This window comes from Rhinichthys klamathensis, unplaced genomic scaffold, assembly GCF_029890125.1.
Source record: "Rhinichthys klamathensis goyatoka isolate OS25496 unplaced genomic scaffold, OSU_Roscu_1.1 h1tg000134l_1, whole genome shotgun sequence".
NCBI lineage: Eukaryota > Metazoa > Chordata > Actinopteri > Cypriniformes > Leuciscidae > Rhinichthys > Rhinichthys klamathensis.
The window spans coordinates 155409-179692 of NW_026606669.1; the positions used below are offsets into that span (position 1 = coordinate 155409).

Here is a 24284-nt window from a genome sequence, read left to right on the forward strand (position 1 = left end):
CTGTGATAGGACACTGCTTAGAGTAATGAGGTATTGATGAAAGATACAGAGCGCTACCGAGTCCAGGATAGTCTCTGTTCTAAGCACAGACTGTGCTCTCCATAAAGCTCGTGTGATACCGCTGACACTAGCAGTATACAGAAAAGAAAAGGCCTAGGACATGTAGGTTCCTAACAGAAGCCTCAGTAACCGTGAGTACTTTCACAGAGCTAGCGTGTAATAAGTGTTAAGAAATTTTGTATTAATGTATCAATCCCAAATACTTGGTACACTTAAAAAATACGGTACTAGTGGTGCCCATAACCTCATGTCTGAGTGACCAGCTTGAACCCGAGCTGGGAATCTGACTAGGGAAATCTTTCACCCTCACGCAAACTACACGCTAGAGTGCAGATAGCTATGGAAATTACTAGAGCGTATGAAACTTGAATATAGTTTATAATCTGACCACTCTCAGGTCAAGTTTGTCTTCAACATGGTTACGATCAGGGCTTGACATTTAACTTTTTTTTTGCTCACCAGCCACACTGGCTAGTGGTTTTCTAAAGTTACTAGCCACTCAGCATTTTCACTGGCCACAATTTTGGCATCGATACCATGGGGAAAACCTGCCATTATAAATATTTTTTATCATAATTTGGCAGCAGGTATATTAGACTGCTGTCACGCACATATCCATTATACTGTTACACATGGGTTTTCTTTCCCAACTGTTTGTATTCACTTGAAACATAACTGACTGTGTTTACGTGAATACTCGCCAAAACTGGCATGTTAACATTATTTTGTGTGTATTTGACTGTTAAGCGAACGCAGTTTAGTACTGAGAGGCGGTTTTATGTGCACGCACAAAATCTGCAGAACAAATGAAATGAGTGAGTGAGGGGAGGCGGGTTTGTGTGTCAACTCTCTGTCTGAGAGATGAGAGAACGAGAAAGCCCAGCTGGTATCGTGTATCTATTTAGCAGAAAATTAGTATTGGAAGTATTTCAGAAATTTCAGTATCGATTTTATGTGTCGACAACACTACATTGTACTTATTATTTCAGGTGCCTTTTTTAAAGACTACAAGTGAAAAATGTCTATTATATTGGCTGGTGTTGATGTCAAGCCCTGGATACGATTATAAAAATTATAATCGTATGCATTTCATTTATAGTTTAAGTAAAACTCACAGGAAAATGAGTTTTGACTTGTTAGTTGAGTGAGACAAAACATTTATTTAGAGTATAAATTTATGCCATGATGACCATTGAAATTGTACTTGAAGGTTTAAATAAAATTGTGCAACTTCACCAGGTACTGGTGACAAACAGGCGTGAGCGACCCTGTTTGACAAGGACATGTTGGGGTTGTCAGAGCAACAGGAGCTGTCAGCGCGGCTGGCGTGAAAAACAAGAACAAAGCGCAGGGAAGGACAGAGCCAGTGCCACAATAACATCACAACAATATCACAGGACTGAAGCTTTCCTTGAGTGGAAGTGTGCTGCCTGACAACATTATCGGTGTCGGCTGCCATAGGATGACAAGTGCTTTGATGGCTCTCAACCTCTGTTGCACAAGTCGTGTCCATATTAATGTGATTGTGACATCACTCAAAGTGCAATAGCCCATCGCCGAATGAGCTGTAGCGTTTGGAACCAGATGTCTTACTGGGACATTATTACCTTGAAACATATTTGACTCGCACTGACATTAAGGAATGATGTGTTCAGAGCTCCAGCCTCTCGACTTAAGCTGCAGTGAGCCGAACCCCCATCTCTAAATCACACCCAAATGGCTTTCGGTGCGAGCCGAGTAATGTCTTCTGATGATATTAGGTTGTCAGAACAGAGCAGAGATGACAAATTCTACCTGACGTGTCATCCATTCAGCCAACAGGTGGAAGAGCAGAAAAAAAAGTGAGGGCGGCAGGAAATGCCAGAGGCTTAGGGAAGCGCCCATATGTACATAATTAACCATGCGGCATGGGGATGCAAAAAAATATGTGCCGTGATTGAATTTATCTACCCAATCTGGGAATAGTGTGGGTGATGAGGATCGTTTAGCACGCCAGAATGGGGCTAAAAAAGAAAGCTGTCTCGAGCCATCAAACGGTGGAAGTGGAGTTCTGAGCCGTGCCGACGAAATGAATGTGGACAAACGTGCGGCTGTGATCAATGAATGGGAACCTGCTGGGAAAATGAGGTTAAATGTAATGTGATAAACACTTCCATCTGTCTGGCTGATCAGAAAGCCGCTCGGCTTTCATTAGGGAATCCTGCCATCCTCAGAGATGAAGACAGAAAGGCACGGGGAGAGGAGGGTTGTGCTGCTGCATAGGTGAACTCAGACACCTGTAGACACAGTCGCTCTGATCCAAGACCTCAGAAAAAAGCCTCAATGTCTACCCTAAATGATGTGAAACCTCTTAAGTGACTGTTATGAAATGCTCTACATAGGCAGCAACTCTGCCACACAAAACTCACAATAGAGATTTGACTCACAATAGAGTTCTGCAGTAGAGAGTCTTAAAACCTAGAAACAAGCATTTTTGCACTTCCGGTTTTATCATTCCGAAGTCAATGGGGTTTTTAATGGGTTTTTGGTTAAATGCCTGAAATAAGGTCTGTGGTTAAAACAAGCTCAAAATATTTTCTATGACATAAAATACACCAGTAATCCCATACTCATGATTTTGAGTTTTTAATATTTTTTTGACTACAGAGATTGTCAGGGACATTAAATGTCATCATCTTGAACAGGTGAACTCATCTACTCACTAATCTTCACAGACCCTAAGGGACATTGTGATAGATTTTACCTGCAATCTCGTTTTTTCTTTCTTTTTCCCCATCACCATGTCCCCTTAGGGGCTCCTTACTAATCCACTTGTACAGCCTTGTTATGTTTATACTCACGCTTGTGCAAAATATTCTAACTGGGTATGTTTACACGACAACCATGTACTAAAAAAGAAAAAGAAAATAGCTGCATTCTGGAATCATAGAGATTTTTATAGAATTTGACTAAAACGAGGTGTCTTAGAAGGCAGCGTAATAATTAAGACGCTTACCTTCTGAACAGCCTTCGCATTAGGAGTGTGCTTATGACTTTAAATTACGGTCTTAAAATGCTGCCTACATAGGAAATTCACTAAGTTTTGAAACAGAGCAATAATTTGTCTATTGGTTACGTCTTTAGTTTTATGTTTGAAGCAATAGTGATATGTACATTAATTCAAAAATTTGGGGTCAGTAACATTTTATTCTCAGCAAAGCTGCATTTATTTGATCAAAAATACATTAAAACCGTAACATTGTGAAGTGTTAATTACAATTTAAAATAACCGTTTTGTCAAATTTGAAAGTTTAAAATACTTTTATTCCCGTGATAGCAAAGCTGAATTCACATGGTCAGGTGATCTTTCAAAAATCATTCTAATTTCTTTAATGTAAATGTATATAATTTGTATGTGTCCTTGCTAAATAAACGTGTAAATTTCTTTCAAAATAATGTCCTCAATGACCCTGAACTTTTGAATGGTAGTAAATGTATGAAATGTGCTCTGATCACATGTTGAATTTGTAATATGTTTGAACTGATTGATTTTATATAATTATTGTTGTGCAATTAAAAATGTTTTTCTGTCCTGAATTTGGATAGGCAATGCAATTCGTCCCATAGCTCTGCGCGCGGTGTCAGCTATAGCAAGAGCACTTCCTGGCTTCCCAATCTTGGCTACCGGTGGCATTGACTCAGCAGAGTCTGGATTACAGTTTCTTCATACTGGAGCATCTGTCCTGCAGGTAACCACTTACATTCATCACCAACTACCATCAACTCCACCAGTGAATGTAAGACTGGAGCTTACAATCTTTTATTTATCAGACTTTAAACCACTAGGCTATACCATGCCTCAGCCTGATGATGTCCTCATTTGTAGAACCGTGGCTTGGGTAAAAACACATTATTTTTGTTTTATACGATATGCACGCTTAACGCCTGAGTTTAAACATGTGCATTAAGTAGTCTGTTCTAATCAATCCTTAATAAGGAGTCTAGAAATGGCTATGCTCACACAGAGCTCCTACAGCCGAGGAGCAACAACAATCTCAAAGCAAATTGCAATTTACAACATGGCTCTGAACAAGTTGTTAGTGCAAATAAACCCATTATCTCAACATGATGCCACAGCCTCCGAAATCTTTTTTTAAATAAATAAATCAAAACACTCATTATGTGCTGAAATAACGTTTCACAAGTGCCTGGGAGTTCTGGGGGGGGAAAAGACTGGAATTAAAACATTTTAATCACACCCACATGTAATAGCAGAGTGCTGGCTCGTAGTAATAGGAGTTGTAAACTAGCCAAGTCCTCACTACACTACAGTTGAATCGGTGTCACCAGCGGGTTACAGGAACATATCGTAGCTCCATTTCCTGCATGGATTAGATTAGTCCAGTGAGCTGCCCCGGTGAACAACGTTAAATTCTCTTAGACTCAAGAGGCTCCGCATATATTTCTCCATGGAACTCATGATGATCAAGCTTTTTCTCATTCGTTTTTTTTTTTTTTTTCATAAAATATCCAGTTCACAATTTGATGATATTTGAAGATATACACTCACCGGCCACTTTATTAGGTACACCTGTCCAACTGCTCGTTAACACTTAATTTCTAAGCAGCCAATCACATGGCGGCAACTCAGTGCATTTAGGCATGTAGACATGGTCAAGACAATCTCCTGCAGTTCAAACCGAGCATCAGTATGGGGAAGAAAGGTGATTTGAGTGACTTTGAACGTGGCATGATTGTTGGTGCCAGAAGGGCTGGTCTGAGTATTTCAGAAACTGCTAATCTACTGGGATTTTCACGCACAACCATCTCTAGGGTTTACAGAGAATGGTCCGAAAAAGAAAAAACATCCAGTGAGCGGCAGTTCTGTGGGCGGAAATGCCTTGTTGATGCCAGAGGTCAGAGGAGAATGGCCAGACTGGTTCGAGCTGATAGAAGGGCAACAGTGACTGAAATAACCACTCGTTACAACCGAGGTATGCAGCAAAGCATTTGTGAAGCCACAACACGCACAACCTTGAGGCGGATGGGCTACAACAGCAGAAGACTCCACCGGGTACCACTCATCTCCACTACAAATAGGAAAAAGAGGCTACAATTTGCAAGAGCTCACCAAAATTGAACAGTTGAAGACTGGAAAAATGTTGCCTGGTCTGATGAGTCTCGATTTCTGTTGAGACATTCAGATGTTAGAGTCAGAATTTGGCGTAAACAGAATGAGAACATGGAACCATCATGCCTTGTTACCACTGTGCAGGCTGGTGGTGGTGGTGTAATGGTGTGGGGGATGTTTTCCTGGCACACTTTAGGCCCCTTAGTGCCAATTGGGCATCGTTTAAATGCCACGGCCTACCTGAGCATTGTTTCTGACCATGTCCATCCCTTTATGGCCACCATGTACCCATCCTCTGATGGCTACTTCCACCATGTCACAAAGCTCTAATCATTTCAAATTGGTTTCTTGAACATGACAATGAGTTCACTGTACTAAAATGGCCTCCACAGTCACCAGATCTCAACCCAATAGAGCATCTTTGGGATGTGGTGGAACGGGAGATTCGCATCATGGATGTGCAGCCGACAAATCTGCGGCAACTGTGTGATGCCATCATGTCAATATGGACCAAACTCCCTGAGGAATGCTTCCAGCACCTTGTTGAATCTATGCCACGAAGAATTGAGGCAGTTCTGAAGGCAAAAGGGGGTCCAACCCGTTACTAGCATGGGGTACCTAATAAAGTGGCCGGTGAGTGTACGTCATATATATTTAATGTTCCAATGTGGCATGAATAATTCATGTAAGTTACTACTTCCGTCTTTCGTTTTTGTACATAATTTGCTCCGGTGTTGTCAGGTTTGGTGTTCTGTTTGAGTTATATGTTGTGTTGATAACTTGGAGTGCATCTCTTCCCATAATGCTGTGGTTTTGAGTATCACCATCATTATGTTTTGTGTGTGCAATGCACAAGTATTGATAGAATAATTGTAGTTCATCTATAAATATATTTCTATAAACATAAATATATAACTGAGGTAATTATCTAGGATCTCATAAACATTGCTGCAATTCTATTTGTTGTGGCATTGTTCTTACTTTATCAGTAATATTAAAGTATATTCAACCTACTAAAGATAAAATATCCAGATTCAGAAGTAATGTACAGTAATGTTTTTAATATGGCAATTTGAGGAGCACTTCAGCATGTCTTCCAGGGTGACTCCAGAAAGATGAATGCTAGGGTTTATCTGCCTATTAACAACTGAAGAGAGAGAGAGTTACTCTATGAACATTGCTTTCATCTGAAAGCCATTTTTTTTAATCTAATTTATCTCAAAGCCACTTTGCTGTTTTTTCATCATTCAAAATAAAAAAGTAAATTGATAAAAAATGAGAAAATCAAAAAGCATGTGGCTAAAAAAACAGCATATTAGTGTCTTTAAAAGACCCGTGAAGTGCATTTTTGGCTGAATAGCAAGAGTGTACACTACCGTTCAAAGGTTGGGGTCAGTAAGATTTTCTTTTAAAGAAATTAATCATTTTGTTCAGCAAGGAGGCATTAAATTAACAGTAAAGTGACAAAGACATGTACATTGATTTCTATTTCAAATAAATGCTGTTCTGTTGAACTTTCTATTCATCAGAGAATACTGAAAAATGCATGATTTCCACAAAAATATGAAGCAGTACAACTGTTTTCAACATTATTAATAATAAAAAATGTTTCTTTAGCAGCAAATCATCATATTAGAATGATTTCTGAAGAATCGTGTGACACTGAAGGCTGGAGTAATGATGCTGAAAATTCAGCTTTACAATCACAGGAATGACTTTTTAAAGTATAATAAAATTTTAGTTTAAACGGTAATATTATTGTTGTTTTTACTGTATTTATAATCAAATACATTTTAATCAAACTTTTGAACAGTAGTGTACATATAAACACATTCACATACATATATATGAAAGGAAAGAGAACAAGAAGAGAAGAGAAACATAAACTTGTTAAAACTGCATGTAGGTTGTCAGGTTTTCAGTTTGCTATGGTATGTAGGGGAAACACCATAAAGACATTTCAACATTAAAAGGATCTTGAAATCCACACAAGTAACAGTAAAGAGATTTAATCACTGGAGTAATGTGATTCCTCGGTCTAGTACGAGTCAGCGTTCGTACAGCATGCTTTCTTAACTCTTTATAAGTGTTTGTTGGAGCTTTTATAAAGGCCAGCACACTATTGCAGTGGTGAAGGTTTGATGTGACAAAAGATGAGATTCTCACTGTCAATAGGGGAAAGAGATGTTGTGAAAGTGCTGTGAAAGTGATAATATGCTGTTTTTTAATATGCTGCACAGTAAAAACTATATTTACTTTTAAAGAGTCTTTAGATTCAGAAAGGGCTAATCTTCACTTATAACTTTTAAAGTATCTTTCTGTATGCAGTCCAGCAGTGTGTTAATTGTTTTGTGGGCATCTGGTGCAAGTAAAAAAATCAAATGAAAGTTGTAATCATCTGCATACTGATGAAGGATATCGATTCATTACACCAGCTAATGGGTGCTTATATTGTTTAAATAATAAAGGACTTAGAACTGAGCCATGGGGAACACCACAACATATCTGAAGGTGTCTGTGCACCCAGTGCAACATCGTTTTCCCTGTCACTTAAATAGGATAGTCTAGGACTGAAACTGATAGGTTGGTCAATCAAGCACAATCTTATCAACCAAAGTTTTAAAGATGCACTGAGATCTTAAAGATCTAAGATTGACAGAAAGACCTTATTACTTGCAGATCTGTTAAAAGCAATTTTAGGTCCATGGTGAGGCTAGACTGGAATGTCTCATTAGGATTATTAATGTTGAGAGAGTTATTGAGCAGTAATAATACTATGTTTTAAAGAAATAGAAGATTGGAGGAAAATCACTTTGCTTCACCAGAGGCCTAACAATTGCTGTCTTTAAATTATGTGGAAAAATCCTTGCTGGAGGAACTGATTAACAATGTTCAGGATGTCCAGTAATTAGGAGTTTAAACTGTTTTTAGCAAGCTAGCGTGTAATGGGTAGAAGAAAAAAAAGACCCTTAAAGAATTCATAAGTGATGTGACCTGATTAGTATTAGTTGGGCTGATGAGTGGAAAAATGAACATTTTACTTTTTACAACAGGAGATGGAGAGTTAGAAACCACTCCAAAAGGACTAGTGCCAGCTGTGGTTTGTCTGATGGCCTTGGATTTTATCAGTGAAGAACGATGCAAAGTACTTTTCTGTTGGGAAACGGATAGATGATGTTTGAGGTGAGGGGTTAAACAGCCTCTCTATGGTGGAGAAGATAAATCTTGGATAGTCTCTGTGTCTGTTTAACTTGAGACTGTCTGGCAGACATTATCTCATTATTGAGGAGGTCATATCATGGGGAATACAAATTTCCTTGATCTTTTGAGAGAGAGAAAAAATGGATTATGAACTTTCAAAATGAAACGACTCATTCTTCCACAACTTCCTGATGTCAGACAGACATATACACTACAGTTAAAACGTTTGGGGTCAGTGAGAATTTCTAATGTTTTTGAAAGGAAACTCTTATGTTTGTCAAGTCTATTCTAAAATACAGTAACAACAGTAATATTGTAAAATATTATGACAAATTATGATAAATCATTCAAATATGATGGCTTTATGCTAAAGAAACAGTTGTGCTGCTTAATATTTTTGTGGAAACCATTATTGACACAATTCAGGATTATCTGATGAATAGAAAGTTCAAAAGAAATACAAATCTTTTGTGGATTCTCTCGCTGAATAAAAGTATTAACTTCTTAAAAAAATATCTGACCCCAAACTTTTCAATGTTCAGAAACAGTGAACAGAATAGGTGCTATTATTCTTAAACAGTAGAATTAAATAGAGTTTGAGCTGTTTCTGGCTGTGTGGAGCTCAAAGGTTTGGCCATTTTTTGAATGTGAACGTGAATGAGATTTCAGGGCTTCAGCAGAGAGGATGATTATCAGTAAATAACTTAAATTAAATGAAACTCGGTCCTATTGCTCTGAAACCACACAATCTGCTTTCTTTCTATTTTGTTGCATTGAGCCATTGAATACACACTGCTTTTAAGAAGACACACACTAAAAGATGATGTGGATAGTGTAATCACTGGTGTTTCACTAAGTCTTGGCCCTGAGGTCTGTTTATCTGTGCATATTTAACAGGTGTGCAGTGCTGTGCAGAACCAGGACTTCACAGTGATTGAGGACTACTGTTTAGGCCTGAAGGCGCTGCTCTATCTAAAAAGCATAGAGGAGCTGCACGATTGGGATGGACAGTCTCCTCCCACCATACGCCACCAGAAGGGCAAACCCGTCCCCCGCGTGGAGGAGCTCGTCGGAAAGGTGAGCATCTCTGTGGCTGGTCGCCTAAGGCTCGTTTTAGAAAACAAAACTCTTTTTCTGGTTAACCTTTAGTGATTTGTGTTGCAATTAAACAGGCAAAATCCGCCTGGTGTGGAGATAATGCTTTATTGAGTCATGAAGGATGTTTAAGGTTGTGGGTGTTAGTAACATAGCCATGAGGGTGATGCTAAAAGGATTGAGTGTAATTTACTTTCCTCTGCTTGGCGTGAAAGAAGCCCCAGGCTTCCTCAGGCCAGTTAGTGACCCCGTGACCGTTTGACCAATGGTGGCCCTCAGCTGTGCTGTGCTGTCAAATGTGGTGTGAAACCCATCTACTTTTGCACAAATTTAACAAATACTTCTGTGATCGATATCAACGAAGAGAGTTTTTATTTTATTTTGGGCTTTAGTTGTGAATTACATTACACACAGAGAGCAAAACAATGTGAGGGTGTTGAAATGTTAGATAATCAAAGCTGGTGTGTTTTTCGACTAGAATTACCATATATTTATTTTTAATATCACTAAATTATTCGAATTGTGATTATGTTTGCCTCTCTCTCTTGGTCTCAGCCAAACTCAGCCCTCCATTGAAATCTCATAGTTGCACAAAAAGATATTTTCCCCATCACTACACCGTATTCACTCAGCATAAAAACGAAAGCACACAAACATATGCAAATGTTTCTCTCTCCATAAACAGCTTTGTGTTTCTGTTAAAAGTGATGGAGGGGGGAAACACTGTGAACTGATAAGTGCTATTCTTCGACTACGACATGATTTTTTTTTTTAAACATGAGGGGCGAAATATCTCTCATTCCAACAGGGTGTCTGTAGAGCTCTGTCCAGAAACAAGCACACAGTTTTGGGAGATAAGAAGGTGTGTAGACACTTTTATTTGCTTTTATTTTAAAACATTGAAAGATGTCTTGTTGTCCAGTAAAAATGTTTAAACATTTTAAAGATAAGGATGATAAACCTTGTAATTGTGCAAAATAGACGACGTAGCTAAAATATATGATTTATTACATAATTTATGCAAAGTATTATATTATATATGTAAAAAATTATTTATTCTGATCTAATATATATACAGTATAAACAAGTCTTTGTTTTGGCAGTTTTGCTTATCAAGTATATTTATCTTGTTAATGATGTTTAGATATTCTTAGCTGAATTTATAATCCAAGCACTGAGAGAGAACATGACATAGAATCTTATGAATTGGTGTGTATGTGTGTTTTGTCTGATTTGTAGTCATTTTTGTGAGGTACTTCTGTCTTTTTTATGGTCCAAATCATGCTGGTCACACAAGTTCTGGTTTGCTTTAGAGAGTTGTTACATGTTTAATTTTAAGGAACGCTGTATTCCCTAAAATGACAATTCTGTCATCATTTACTCACCCTCAAGTTGTTGCAAACCTGTATGAGTTTCTTTCTTCTGATGAACACAAAGGAAGATATTTTGAAGAACGATTGGAACCAAACAGTTGTTTGGCCCCATTGACTTCCATAGTAGAAAAAAAAAAAATACTATGGAAGTCAATGGTGCCAAAGTTCCAATCGCTCTTCACTTCCTTTGTGTTCAGCAGAAGAAAGAAACTCATACAGGTTTGCAACAACTTGAGGGTGAGTAAATGATGACAGAATTTGCATTTTTGGGTGGAGTATCCCTTTAAGAAGAAAAACAGCATGTAAAGCAGATCCCACGGCTATCTGAATGTTTGCTGTTGTTCAGAAATGGAGTGAGGACACTGGCAAAAGGTTTCCATTATCTGATGTGTGGTCTTGACTAATACATTATTTCTTTCTGTGCCAAACAAGAGCAAATTCACTGCCTGAAGCCAATTAAAGTGCAGAGATCAATGCCCACCATGATACCAGCACTGAGCTCCTTAAATTAAAATGAGCTTGTGGGATTTATGTTTTGTTATTTTATTCTGTATTATTTAGTGCCATTACATAAGAGGTCCTGTAAATTGAAAACGCGCTATTGGATAAAAAAAAAAAAAGCCAAACTTTAAATAATGAAGTTACACTGATTATAAGCCCATTTTTTTCGGTGTTTAAAAAATAGCTGTGAGTTTTATAAGAGCTTTTACCCTCATCGTCTATGAAGTGTCAAACTTATAAAGCCTGACATGTGAAATAATGGAACATGATTGAACATTTAATTTTAGACTAATTTTTTTTTTTTTTTTAAGTTTGCATATGTGTTGTTTGTTGAGTATCATATTTGATGCATCAGGCTTTTATGGCTCATAAATTGTGATGTAGAATATGGAGCTCATACTCGAGGAAGAAAATACACCTCAATTTCATTCAGAGGCCTAAAATTTGGAGCAGTTTCTAATATTTATATGGGCAAAAACAAAGATCTGATAGCTTGTAATGTAAATCAGTGAGATCATTATAACAGTATGTATAGCATGAGTACTTACATAAAACTTTTATAAAAATGAGTTGTCACTCTATATTTCCCAGTATGTCTTAGTAAGATGATATTTAAATGCTTAGTTTTATTATCAAAGTTGTTTAGTTTAATTGTAGGGGGCAAAACATATAATGCAAAGCAATTTAATAATGATTTATAAAATTCAAGTCAACTCAAGTTGCTTCAGTCCAATTGTTTATCACTTATTCTTACATTTACTTTTTATAGCAAAAAAGGCATGTCCACACGACCTGACGGGGGACGTTTTTACAATTATACTAAAAAGACTTTTAATTTGACTAAAAATAACTTTTACTAAAAATGTAAACTGTCAATCAGAAAACAGAAGGCATAAATGGTGTGCAACAGATTCTTCAGCAAAGTTTTGATCATATTGATCATTTAGAGGCCTTAGAAATGTACATATCAAATATGATACAGTAGGATTTATAAGTGTAAGAATTAGGGAGTCACATCTAGACAACAATAACGATTCAGCTGATGTCCTACTGAAATATGCTTTCCGTAGCATAGGTCTGTTTGGCTCTTAAAGTGTGATTAGCGGCCATTACAAGGCAAGGATAAAGCTTAACGCTTCTCTCGCCGAATCCCTTGGCAATCGGCGTAATGCTACAGAACATAGGAGGCCATTCTAATTCTCGTATAATTTAAATCACTCAGCCCACACTGACATAATGTGCGCTCCTTCCTCCACTGCACTCTTGATTTATAATCCAGAGGGGAGATGGGAGAATTGACAAGCCTTGTGTTTTGGAAAGCTCTGCATCTAATTAGCAGAGGCTTTCTGGTTGCCCGGGACATGAGATTTGGCAGTGCGTGTAGCTCCTCTCATTAAAACAGCACTCCTCGTGGAGTGGACCAGCAAAAAAAATAAAAATAAATTAAATCCATCTCAATAGAAAGAAAGAAAAAGGAAAGATTCCTTTTCCACCAACACGTTTGAATAACTGTTATTTAGTGTGCTCGCTTTTATATGCAAGTATTCAACCTGTCTGTTTAGCAGACGCCCAAAGCAAATGCCATTTTCTTTTTCTTTCAGTGTTTCTTTGGAAAAGGAAAAACATTCTTTGTGAAAACTCCTATCATTATATTTCTTTTTCATTGTTAAGTGTATTGCTTTGTAGACTCTCCTTTGAATCCTTTGAATGATCTAAGAGTGAATTAGCATAAAGCAGATACGCTGTGACTCGTCGCTAAACGGAAAACACAGAGAAAGAGAGAGCGAGACAGGAAGAGCTCATCTAATAGGACTGAATGGGTTGCTGTGAGTCGGGCAGACTGCAGTTTGTGTGTCTGGAAGACATGAAGTTATTATAGGCGTAGGGGATTTCCGCTGGTTTCCATTTAAATACCCGCTACTTACTCACAAGACTGCCGGAGGCAAAATGGTGGTCAGTTGCTTTGTGTGTGGTTTTGGTGAGATTTGAGAAGGACGTGTAAGCCAGTGAGGCGTGATCGAGTGTTGTTGGTTCTGTTTCATGGCACCTGTGTGTGTGTGTGGGCTGTGTGTTAGAATAGATGTTTGTTCTGTTGAAAGGTCTTGTGTCGTTTTGGAACAGTAGATTTGCTTTTTGTTTTTAGGCTAAATAGAAAACTGAAATTGAGTATTGTATATAGTCTCGTTGAAGAAATGGTGTTTAAAGCTGAATGTACAGCATCTGTGGCATGTTGATTAGTGGCTACAGAAAAGAATTTCAACTCAAGTTTGTACAAGCATATGAATATATAGCATATGAAAAACACAGAAATACTCTTTGTAAATCTGAGGGGCAATTTTTTATACGTTTAACTCATGGACTCCCAACATGAGCTCAAATTTAGCCGATAAGCAAACATTTTTAATTGGCTATTCAATGTTAACCGACAAGCCTTAAATCAAACGAGACCACCATTTTTTTTTAGCTCCACGCTTCATACTTTTCCGATCAGTCAGATTGAGTGGACAACAGTGGTTTATGTGTTATAGTTATAAAGTTATTGAACAATTCATGACTATTAATACTTACTTTTCATGTCTTTAAATGGCCAATATCAAATGAAAAAAATACAAAATTAAACAAATCAATTGTTATAAATGCTACAAGTAAATTTAGGCATCACAACATAATTTTAACAGTATAAAAAAATGGATATTTCTTTTGAGAAGATTTAACTCTTTTTTTTTTAACTTTAGGATTTAAAGGGGTCATATGATGCTATTTTAAAAGTTCATTATTTTGTTTAATGGGTGCAATAGAATAGGTTAACATGCTTTAATGTTCAAGAAACATTTTGTTTACAAACTGTACAGTATATTATTGCAGTACCTCTATTCCCAGTCTGTCTGAAACGTGCTGATTTCTACAAATTCCCTCCTTCCGAGTGCTCTGATTGGTCAGCTGACCCAGTGCGTTGTGATTGGTCAAGCGTGTGTTGGAAATGTAAAGCCCGTTATTAGAATCGTGAGCTTCAGCTTCCAAGGCTTTTTTTGCAATTGTAAACACACAGTTAATGTCATCGGTTTTACCGTATCAGTTTGAGCCGAGTCGGACTCTGAAAATGCGGATGGTCAAGCCAATCGATCGGAACCAACTTTGCAAACACGACTTGAGCAGAACATTTCACAGTGGTAAGTAGTCTTTGTATTTAGCCGGTGTTGTACTCCCCCTGGTACAAGAAGCTGTCCTCTGTAAAATGCGCTGTGCACAAGCAAACTTTTGTGTTCTACTGCTCAGGAACAACTTTATAAATAAATTGTATCAGTTTTCAGAAGGCCAAACAAAGCGGTTTTGCTTTCGCATCCAAACACACAGTGCTTCCACGACGCGACGACAACGCTACAATTCACTGAAGCCTCGCTTTCTTTATTTGCTAATGCCTTTGGGCGGGCATTATGCTAATATTTTACATTGTGACGTAGACATTTGAGAATGTAATATCTGGACTTCGATCGAAGCGTTTTAGTCTGGATCAGTGTTCCCTGTTTGATGGAATAAATCTCTTTGTGGGAGACTATGAGCTTTGCAACTTTGCAGATCGTATACATCCACAAACGGAAACATTACACACTAAACATTAAAAAGCATCATATGACCCCTTTAAAGGAAATCTAAAAGTAAAAATAGGGTATATGCACATGCACAATTAATAAAACCTGTATCGGCTGAAACAGATAAATGATAAAACTCTTTAATATCAGCCGATAATCAATATGGTGCCTATATGTTGCACTATTAATGTAATAATATTTCATATGTGGCTTAGTGGTTGAGCTGTGGTGATCATTCAAGTTCAGCTTGTGTTCGTGATCTCCCCCATCATTTCCTGTCTGCTCTTGACTATCACTGTCAAAAATAGCCAAAAAAGACCTAAAATAATATATTAAAAATTCATATTTTATGGCACACTAGTAAACTGTCTCCACTTTAAAAATAAAGTAGCGTTCAAAGTTGCCATGTAATCAAGGTCTCACAAGCGAGCCAGTCATCTCTCTGTTTATTTTGACTAATGCACTGTTAATGACATCTCTGTCTAGCCTGTGTGTTTTGCGTGCATGAGAATAGGTCTGTGTGTGTAGTCAGTGTGTGTACGTTTATCTCCCCAGCCGCCGACGGGTTCCTCAGACTGTCTGCTGCAGGGCTGGAGCGCTTGATTCATTAGACTGTCAGCCTGTGCCCGAGAGAGTAGTGCTTTTATGCCGGATTAGAACAGGGCCACCAGTGTTAGCTCTACAGGGAAATAAATACATGGAGGATGAGCCTTCCCCTCCCCCCCACCCCAAGCTGGCCATTAGTCCTGCAGTCAACACCGCCACCGTAGATTTGTTTCTCTGATTCATCTGATAGGTCCTGCTTTACCAAAGGCCTTCGCTCTCTTTCGGGCAGCTATTTAAAAAAAAAAAAAACGAAAACCAAGAGACTTGTGAGAAGTTTGATGCGGGCGGCTAATAATTGATCCTTTCCTGTCGTGTTTTGATTCTTTTGCTTTGCAGCGGAGACACTTCCATCTGGCCATGGTGGAAATGAAGGGTTGTGGATGACAGCTTTGTGGAGATTGTGTGACTGGGAAAATGCTAGACCAATTTAAATGTCCTCTCGTTGGGACGAATGGATTTGTGGCAGGCGTTGTAAGGTATACTTGTTGCGGGAAAGGTGTAATAGGGTATTGTTAAAATGCTTGAATAACCGAACCGTTCTTTTACAGAGAGGTCATGAAGAGAGATGCAAAACGAAACTGTCATTACGTCAATTCAGTGTTTGCTCGAACGTTTCAAATTATAAATATGATAATTAGCCCCCCAAAAAAAATCCAAAAAAGACGTTTTCATGAAAGAGCATTTATAAAACTGAAAATATCAGTTATTGGAAGCGGTGCCCATCAGCAACCCATAAGTCCATTTCCCTCAAATTACCATTCATTACCATTTTAGTGTCAAACCATTAGTTTGACCAGCTAATCCTTGCAATTACCGGTAGTATTATACGATTTCCTAACAATTCATTGCAGATCCTCTTTATGGCTCCATTAAAAGGATGGCTAATTTTGTGGCAAACTTGATTTCTCGTCAGTGGAGCCGGCGTTTCCTGTCGAATGGCCTTTGTAGAAACGAAGCCTCAAGGCACTTTTATGGCCACCTCTCAGGCTCGGTGCATCGGTACGAGAGTGTGACTGTGAATACGAATCGCCTCTTTAGCCCTGCTGCTCTGGAGGGTCAGGCATGTGTGCAAGACTCAGAGGCAAAGATAGCACTACAACCACTTTTGTTCTAAATGGATGTGGGAAGTGATAGCAAGGATGTTTTAGCACACTTTCGATTAGATTGGTGTAAAAAGCTGAGTTTTATTTAAATATGGATATGAATTCACATGACGTCCATCTCAAACTTGTCTTGGTATAAGTTTAATTAAAACGCCATTATCATACATTATAGAATGCTGAACAGATCAGTAGTTCATGTACATCTAGACAAACACAGAATTGAACAAATCAAAGTTTAATGATCTTTCAAACTACCTGAAAGTACATTAACTACTGATCTCTCAAATATTTTAAGACTTCCTTTGATTAAATTGAACTTATTTACACTGTCATCCTTCTCTCCAAAAGAGTCTGCCTAGCTTTGGACCATACTTACAGACGAAGACTCAAGCCTTGGTGAAGTACAAGCAAAGCCTAAAAGACGCCAGTGGCAATGTGATCATAGACACCAGTGATGCTAGAGTTAACATCCCCAAAACACACGTCCCCAGTGTGAAAGTAAGTATCAGATCAACATTTGGTATTTGCTTTATAAAAACTGTTAACGTATCCACAGAAATACTAAGCAGCGCAAATGTTTTCAACATCGATAATACTAATAAATGTTTCTCGAGCATATTAGCATAATTGATTTCTGAAGGATCATGTGACACTGACGACTGGAGTAATGATGCTGAAAATTCAGCTTTAACATCAAAGGAATAAATTAGATTTTACAAGATATGAAAATAGAAAACAGTTTATTTTAAATAGAAAAAAAATATTTCACAGTATTACTGTTTTTTAGTGCTGCACAATATATCGAAAATATAGAAATATCGCAAATGAACATATCACAATATGCATATCTCAACGACTTGCGATATCTGAATGATTTTAATAGGCTACTTCAAAAAGATGTGAAAGTTTTCGGTTGACGCTTATAGCAGAGAATTGACTAGGCACGTGACTGTTACTTACGTGTGACTTGCTTAATGTTAAGTAGAGTTATTAAGAGCAATAACCTGCTGGAAAACATCTTATTGCGGTACTCGCGCTGACTAACACACCCAAAAGTGCGCGCACAGAAAACCACCTCTCAGACTGGGTGCTATCCCAAATTTAGTTCCCTTTCAGTCAGTCACGTTCGACGTTGCATCAGTCATACATCAGTCATACCGTATATTTAATTCATGTGAAGACTAAGCAGTTTTTTATTTTTACATTTAATTATTCAGTTTAGTTGGTATTTAAAATAGTTTTTTTTACATTGATGTTAAAATGACATTGTCAAATTTGCTAAAACACTGCTGTTCACTTACAGAAGTTGTAGTAATGCATTCTTTTCCCAAGAAGAACGTGAAACATATATATATATTGGTTATATAATTTTCAGTTTTTGAATCTATTTAAATATAATTTAAGTTGATTTAACACACTTAAAGCATTATCGTATTGCATATTGAATATCGCATTTTTCTTCAATACCGTGCATCCCTACTGTTTTTACTATAATTTTTGGATCAAATAAACACAGCCTTGGTGAGCATAAGATACTTTTTTTTTTTAAAAACATCTTACCGACCCATAACTTCTGAACAGTAGTGTTAATTAGCTTCAGTGATTATTTATTTTTTATTTTGTAATTGTTGTCATAAGTACACATGCAAATGTCATATGACTGCTGCATCATGTCCCGCTGTTTTTAAGTATCTTACGCTGCGAGTGTCACATTATTTAAGACATGTTTAAAGAAAAAAAGAGAAAAAATATGTACAGGTCAGGGGGTATGATTAATTGCATTTCATTTTTTCAATCACATTCCTTTTTAATAATTAATCACCCTACATTAACACGCTGATTTGACAGCTCTAATACATACGATACGTAAACGTACACGTCAACGTCATTATTTACTCAACCTCATGTTATTCCAAACATGTGGATCATAAAGAAGATATTTTGATATTCAAACAGTTTTGGTTACCATAGACTTCCAGCAGCCTGTCCTCCTGTAATCTGACGCTGTCTTTTGTAGCACACGCAGTGATGCTGCTCATAACATTAAAAGGCTTTATTCCTCGAGGTGATTATGCTGTGAGGGATCTCTAGGAGGAAATGGAGATCACAAACTACCAGTCAGACATCAAAACCAATCCGCTCCTTCCAGCGCAGATTTAATTAAGCTAACTTAAGAACGGAATGCTGCCTTTCAAACTGTTTCTTTGAGACGCTACGGCTGTTTATCTTGCCGTTGTAATCCCTGCCTCTCCTCCCTGTAAAAGGATGTGATTGCCAGGGCGCTGAAGCATATTGGCGCCTACCAGGAGCTGGACAACACAGAACAAGTGCAGGCCCTCGTCGATCCAGAGATGTGTATAAACTGTGGCAAATGCTACATGACCTGCAATGACTCGGGCTACCAGGTACAGACGCACAGATCAGATAATTACACATTATGGCACATGCTATTTATGGGAAAGCAATTACTACTGGATTTAATTTAGCTGAAATATGGTAAGATAGCAAATGTTTTCAGATTAAATGTTGTCTTTGGAGGTCACTCGATTGGAGAGCTCATTCACCGCCGTTGGCCCCCTCATTTGGAAAACATAAAGAGTCTGAAATTAATAAAGCCAGTGCGCAATGAAGGAGCCCGGCTAGTTCCCTTGAAGAACGGCACTGTTGTGCTCGTTGCTGTCATTGCTGTTGCTTTTTTTACCTCTATGAAAAGCTCTCCCAAGAGTGGGGAAATCCTCCTATGGAGAGTCGATAATTGCTCTAATGTAATAGCTTTTTTTTTTCCTCCCCTTCCTCTTCTTTTGCAGGCTATTAAGTTTGACCCTGAGACCCATCTTCCTGTAATCATGGACAGCTGCACCGGCTGCACTCTCTGCCTGAGCGTGTGCCCCATCATCGACTGCATCAAAATGGTTACCAGGACAACGCCGTACGTGCCCAAGAGGGGCCTGCCTGTTAATCCCATTTACTAAAGCACACTGTCGCTCCACCTGACCGGAGAGAAAGAAAACCAAAGAGCGACATCTCATTCAAAGCATCGATTCCACTTATAATTGCTGTGTGAAAAATTACCTTTATTATGAAAACGAATAATTAGCCAGCAGAAATAATTGCTTTATATTCCCAAGCCAGTTATGCTAGAATAATTGTGCTGGCACAAAAGAGTTGCATTATTTCGAAACAACACAGTGCGTTTTTTTGTTTTTTTTTGTCCCTTTCCCATAAGATACAACAATCAAAAGTGAAAGGGGGGGATTGACTGAGAAAGATGGTTAAGTGCTTTTGTTATCTCTGATATAAATGACAATAAATAAATAAATGAATACCAAAGCAAGAACATTAATAATTGACAGTATTGAAGTCTCATTTTCACAATACAAATTTTGAAACTTGGGAAAATGAATTGTGTGACTGCTAACTGTGATTAATAATAATGAAACATCTAATATCTAAGCCGTTTAATATAAGTAATTAAATCACAAGACGTATTTATGTATAAATAGATTTCTAACGATCAGCTAATTATCTCCAAAAACATGCTCTTTAAATAATTGTCAAGTGTGAGCCATAATTAATTTGAATAAAGTTTAAACAGCTTCATTTACAGTTTGTCAGATTGTTTAGGCTTCTCGAAGAGCAGCTTTAGGTTTAAACACAGACACAGAACAAATTGTTCTAATGATGATGTTTAGAACGGTTCCTCTAATGTCCCAATTGATTTGTTTTGCAAAACAACGCATTCATTGGAGCTGATACAAACCGTCTGAAAGGTTTATGCTCAGTCTCTGTTGTGTTAATATGATCTTCCTATAATTGTTACATCTGCGAACAAGCATCCGATTGGGTGCAGTGGACAAGGCTGTAGAAGGAGTTAATTAAAATGCTATCGTTTTCATCTCCGAGATGCAGACCGCTCCTTCTCTGAGTGGTTTGGCGTTTGAAATGCAGGAAAACGCTGCTTTTGAAAAACAGCAGCCAGACATGTCAGAGTTATTTCATCATTTGTTATTGCCGCACAATAACAAGGGATTAGAAAGAAAAGCGGGCCTCCATAAATCTAAAGTTTGCACTGGAGCTCCATTAATTTGGCTGAGACTTAACTTGCTTTGTAAAAATGTTTGCCTTTGAAAAATTAGCAACCATGCCAAGCACGATGAGAAGGTTCAGCAAATTTACTGAAGTCCCTTAAGCGCACTCATTATTAGCTGCCAGAACAGCATTTGAAAGGAAAAAAAAAAAAAATCGCAGATACTTTTTAAAGAGCTTTAAATCATTTCCACTGCTCTTGCATTTCATTGCCTGATATTAAATTGTTCTTTTTTTAATATAGGGACAAAATCCTTTAAATACCAGGTCGATAACAAGTAAAAGTGATAGTTTTGTCAGTAAGTTGTGTGCTGGAGAAGCAGCAGCTCTTCCCCTGCCTGTCATTCATACATCATTGTGCATCAACCTACTTCCTCCCTCTGATTGCAATTAAGAAATGATGTGCCTGGACCATGGCCAGGCGTGCCAGGTTAAATTATTCATAAATGTTAATAAGACAAGCGAGAGCACTCCCTCTTTTCCTCCTCTGGCTCCCCTTCCTGAGTGCCATATTAGAAAAATAATATCGACCTTTCCGTCGTAACGCCCACATGTGACACAGGGAAGCTGCGGCTCTTTCATAATGTCCATGTCTTTTCGAAAGGCACATGGAGACGGGCTCTTCCTCTCTGACATATACAGAACTGTATGAGTTGGATGTACTCAATGCTCGCTTAGGTTGAGAAAAAGCAAAGAAACATGTTCTGCAATCTATAAATGTTTATTAAAAAACAATGATGTGATCATAATGTCATAATTTAACATAATCGCAGGGCTTCCTAATAGCACATAAGAGTATAATTCACCCAAAAATCATTGTTTACTCAACCTCATGTTATTCTAAACCTGTGGAATACAAATAAGATGTTTTGAATAATGCTACTGGGAACCAAACAGTTTTGGTTACCATAGACTTCCATTGAATGAAAAAAAATTCTTAAAATATCTCACAGAAAAAAAGAGAATCATACAAGTTTAAAATGACATGAAGGTGACTATTACTGTATTTATAATAAAGAATGTTGCTTTTATATTTTCAGTTTTCATTTTCATTTTTGTTTTAAGGGTTAGTTCACCCATACAATGGATATTCTGTCATCATTTACTCATCCTCATCTCGTTCCAAACCCATAAGACTTTCGTTTCATCTTCGAAACACAAATTGAGATATTTGTAATGAAATCTGAGCATTTTCTGTCCCTCCATTGACCATCTACGCAACTACCACTACCACTCTTCAAAAAGTTCATAAAGAGATTGCAAAACTAATGATGAACAGTGTATGATGAACAGATTGAATTTAGCCTTTTAATCACCTATAATGGTTTGGAATGGCATGAGGTTGAGTAAATGATGACAGAATTTTATAGCAGAATATCAAATGACAGAATATTTATAGCTATAGCGCTATATTTATTTATTTTTGGGTGAACTATCCCTTTATGTCAGAAAAATTATATTTTCCACGCAAAAGAACACTTCTATGTGACTCTTTAAACTTTCCTTTTTCATAAAGTTGTTTTAACATAAAATGTTTTGTTTTATGTTAAAAAAACTATTAAAGCTACTTATTAATAGGTTATTATAGATTATAATCTATAATAGATTATTCCTGAATTAGAGAAAATGACAGAAATCTTGATTTATTTACGCACAAAAAAAAATATGTTCTCCTCTAATAATACTCCTTCGTTCTTTCTGGTGTTAACAAGGAATATCCATTTTTTTCTTAATAATTTTTTCATAAAAAGACCTTTTTTTTCTTCACTAGGCCTTGTAAAAAGTAGAAATTTCATAAGCTAACCAGTAGAGGGTACCATGCTGTGAACGTTACATATGAATACTGCTCTAAAATGCCTGCACTAGGGTTCACCTCAGTAACCCCACAACGTCTTATTATCAGACCCAATGGACCAAGATCACCAGAACATCTTCTACCTAAAGGGTATTTACGTGATGTTGTTCTGAGGCAATCCTCCAGCATTGCTCTGATATACAAGTACTAACTTTTTGCTTTTCCCTTTGACTGCAATAGGATGAACATGTTTTCCTCTAATTCCCATGACGGCCCTATTGTCTACGGGTTTGACCTGTCCCTTGACAAATCTAATTTGACTGTTGCTACCTGCAAAGTTGTAGATGTGGATGTGACAATAATCATTAAAGCTATTAGCATGGAGCGAATCACAGCCACTGGTGAGGGTTGTGACCTCTGACCTGGGCTAATTGGCATTGGCAGGAGGCTGGCAGAGAGCCTTTCATTTCTCTCCACTATGAAAGACTGAAGAGGTGAGAGAGACAACAGCACCGAGCCACGTTGTGTTGTTCACTGCAGGCCCGGAATGCACAGAGTGCAAAAATGGAATGCAAAAAAACATATGAAACAAAGGCCATCATTGGGTATTTACTTTGCTTTTTCACTTAGTATTGTCTTGTTTTTAAAAAGCAGTTGGTCATTTTTAACAAAATCGTTTATCACATATCACAATTTTGTTTTAAACCGCCATGAGGGTGAATAAATTATTTTTTTTTTAAATATTTTATTTTTATATTTGAGGTTTTCATTTTATATTTTCATTAAAGTTTAAAATTAATTTTTAAACTATTATAATAACATTTGTATTTTAGAAATATTTTATATAGCTTTAATTCATTTAAAAATATATATTTTAATTAGTACTGAAAAAATTTAAATGTTGCCTTGACAACTAACTGAAATAAGTTTAAGTCCATCCATCCATCCGTCCTCTTCCGCTTATCCGGGGCCGGGTCGGGGAGCAGTCTAAGCAGAGATGCCCCGACTTCCCTCTCCCTAGACACTTCCTCCAGCTCTTCCGGGGGAATACCGGGGCGTCCCCAGGTCAGTGGGAGACATAATCCCTCCAGCCTGTCCTAGGTCTCCCCCGGGGTCTCCTCCCGGTGGGACACGCCCGGAACACCTCCCCAGGAAGGCATCCAGGAGGCATCCGGAACAGCTGACCTCACCTCAGCTGGCTCCTCTCGATGTGGAGGAGCAGCGGCTCTACACTGAGCTCCTCCCGAGTGACCGAGCTTCTCACCCTATCTCTAAGGGAGCGCCCAGCCACCCTGTGGAGAAAGCTCATTTCGGCCGCCTGTATCCGGGACCTTGTCCTTTCGGTCATGACCCAAAGCTCATGACCATAGGTGAGAGTAGGAACGTAGATTGACCGGTAAATCGAGAGCTTCGCCTTGCGGCTCGGCTCCTTCTTCATCACGACAGACCGTAAGTGTAAACGTTGTGTAAGTTTAAGTCTTTCCATCCAATATTTTATTTTATTTTAGATTTATTTCTGTTACTGTAAACAATTTAATAGTTTTGGTTAACAATAAAAACACTGGAAATTATGACAGAATTAAAAAAAAATTGGTGAAGTTTCTGCAAGATATGTGACTCTTTAAATTTTCCTTTTTAATATATATAATTTTTTATTTTATTTTTTTCCTCCATAAAACAACAGCACCGAGCCATGGCCGCCAATGATTAAATGCTTGAGTTAATTTCCTTTAATGATTGTCTTTGTGTTTTTTAATAAGAATT

The 24284-nt window shown here is 37.7% G+C and overlaps 1 protein-coding gene across 3 annotated transcripts in view; it reads left to right on the plus strand.

The window, feature by feature from the left end:
• dpydb (dihydropyrimidine dehydrogenase b) overlaps positions 1-19989 on the plus strand; it is a 162307-nt gene extending 142318 nt beyond the window's left edge. For all 3 annotated transcript variants that reach the window (XM_056256973.1, XM_056256974.1, XM_056256975.1), the window contains 5 exons: positions 3646-3788; positions 9269-9448; positions 16988-17137; positions 18904-19044; positions 19447-19989. In XM_056256973.1, the coding sequence (XP_056112948.1) occupies positions 3646-3788; positions 9269-9448; positions 16988-17137; positions 18904-19044; positions 19447-19611 (779 nt within the window). In that variant the 3' untranslated portion in view covers positions 19612-19989. The remainder of the gene's footprint in view (positions 1-3645; positions 3789-9268; positions 9449-16987; positions 17138-18903; positions 19045-19446) is intronic.
• Positions 19990-24284: the final 4295 nt, after the last annotated feature.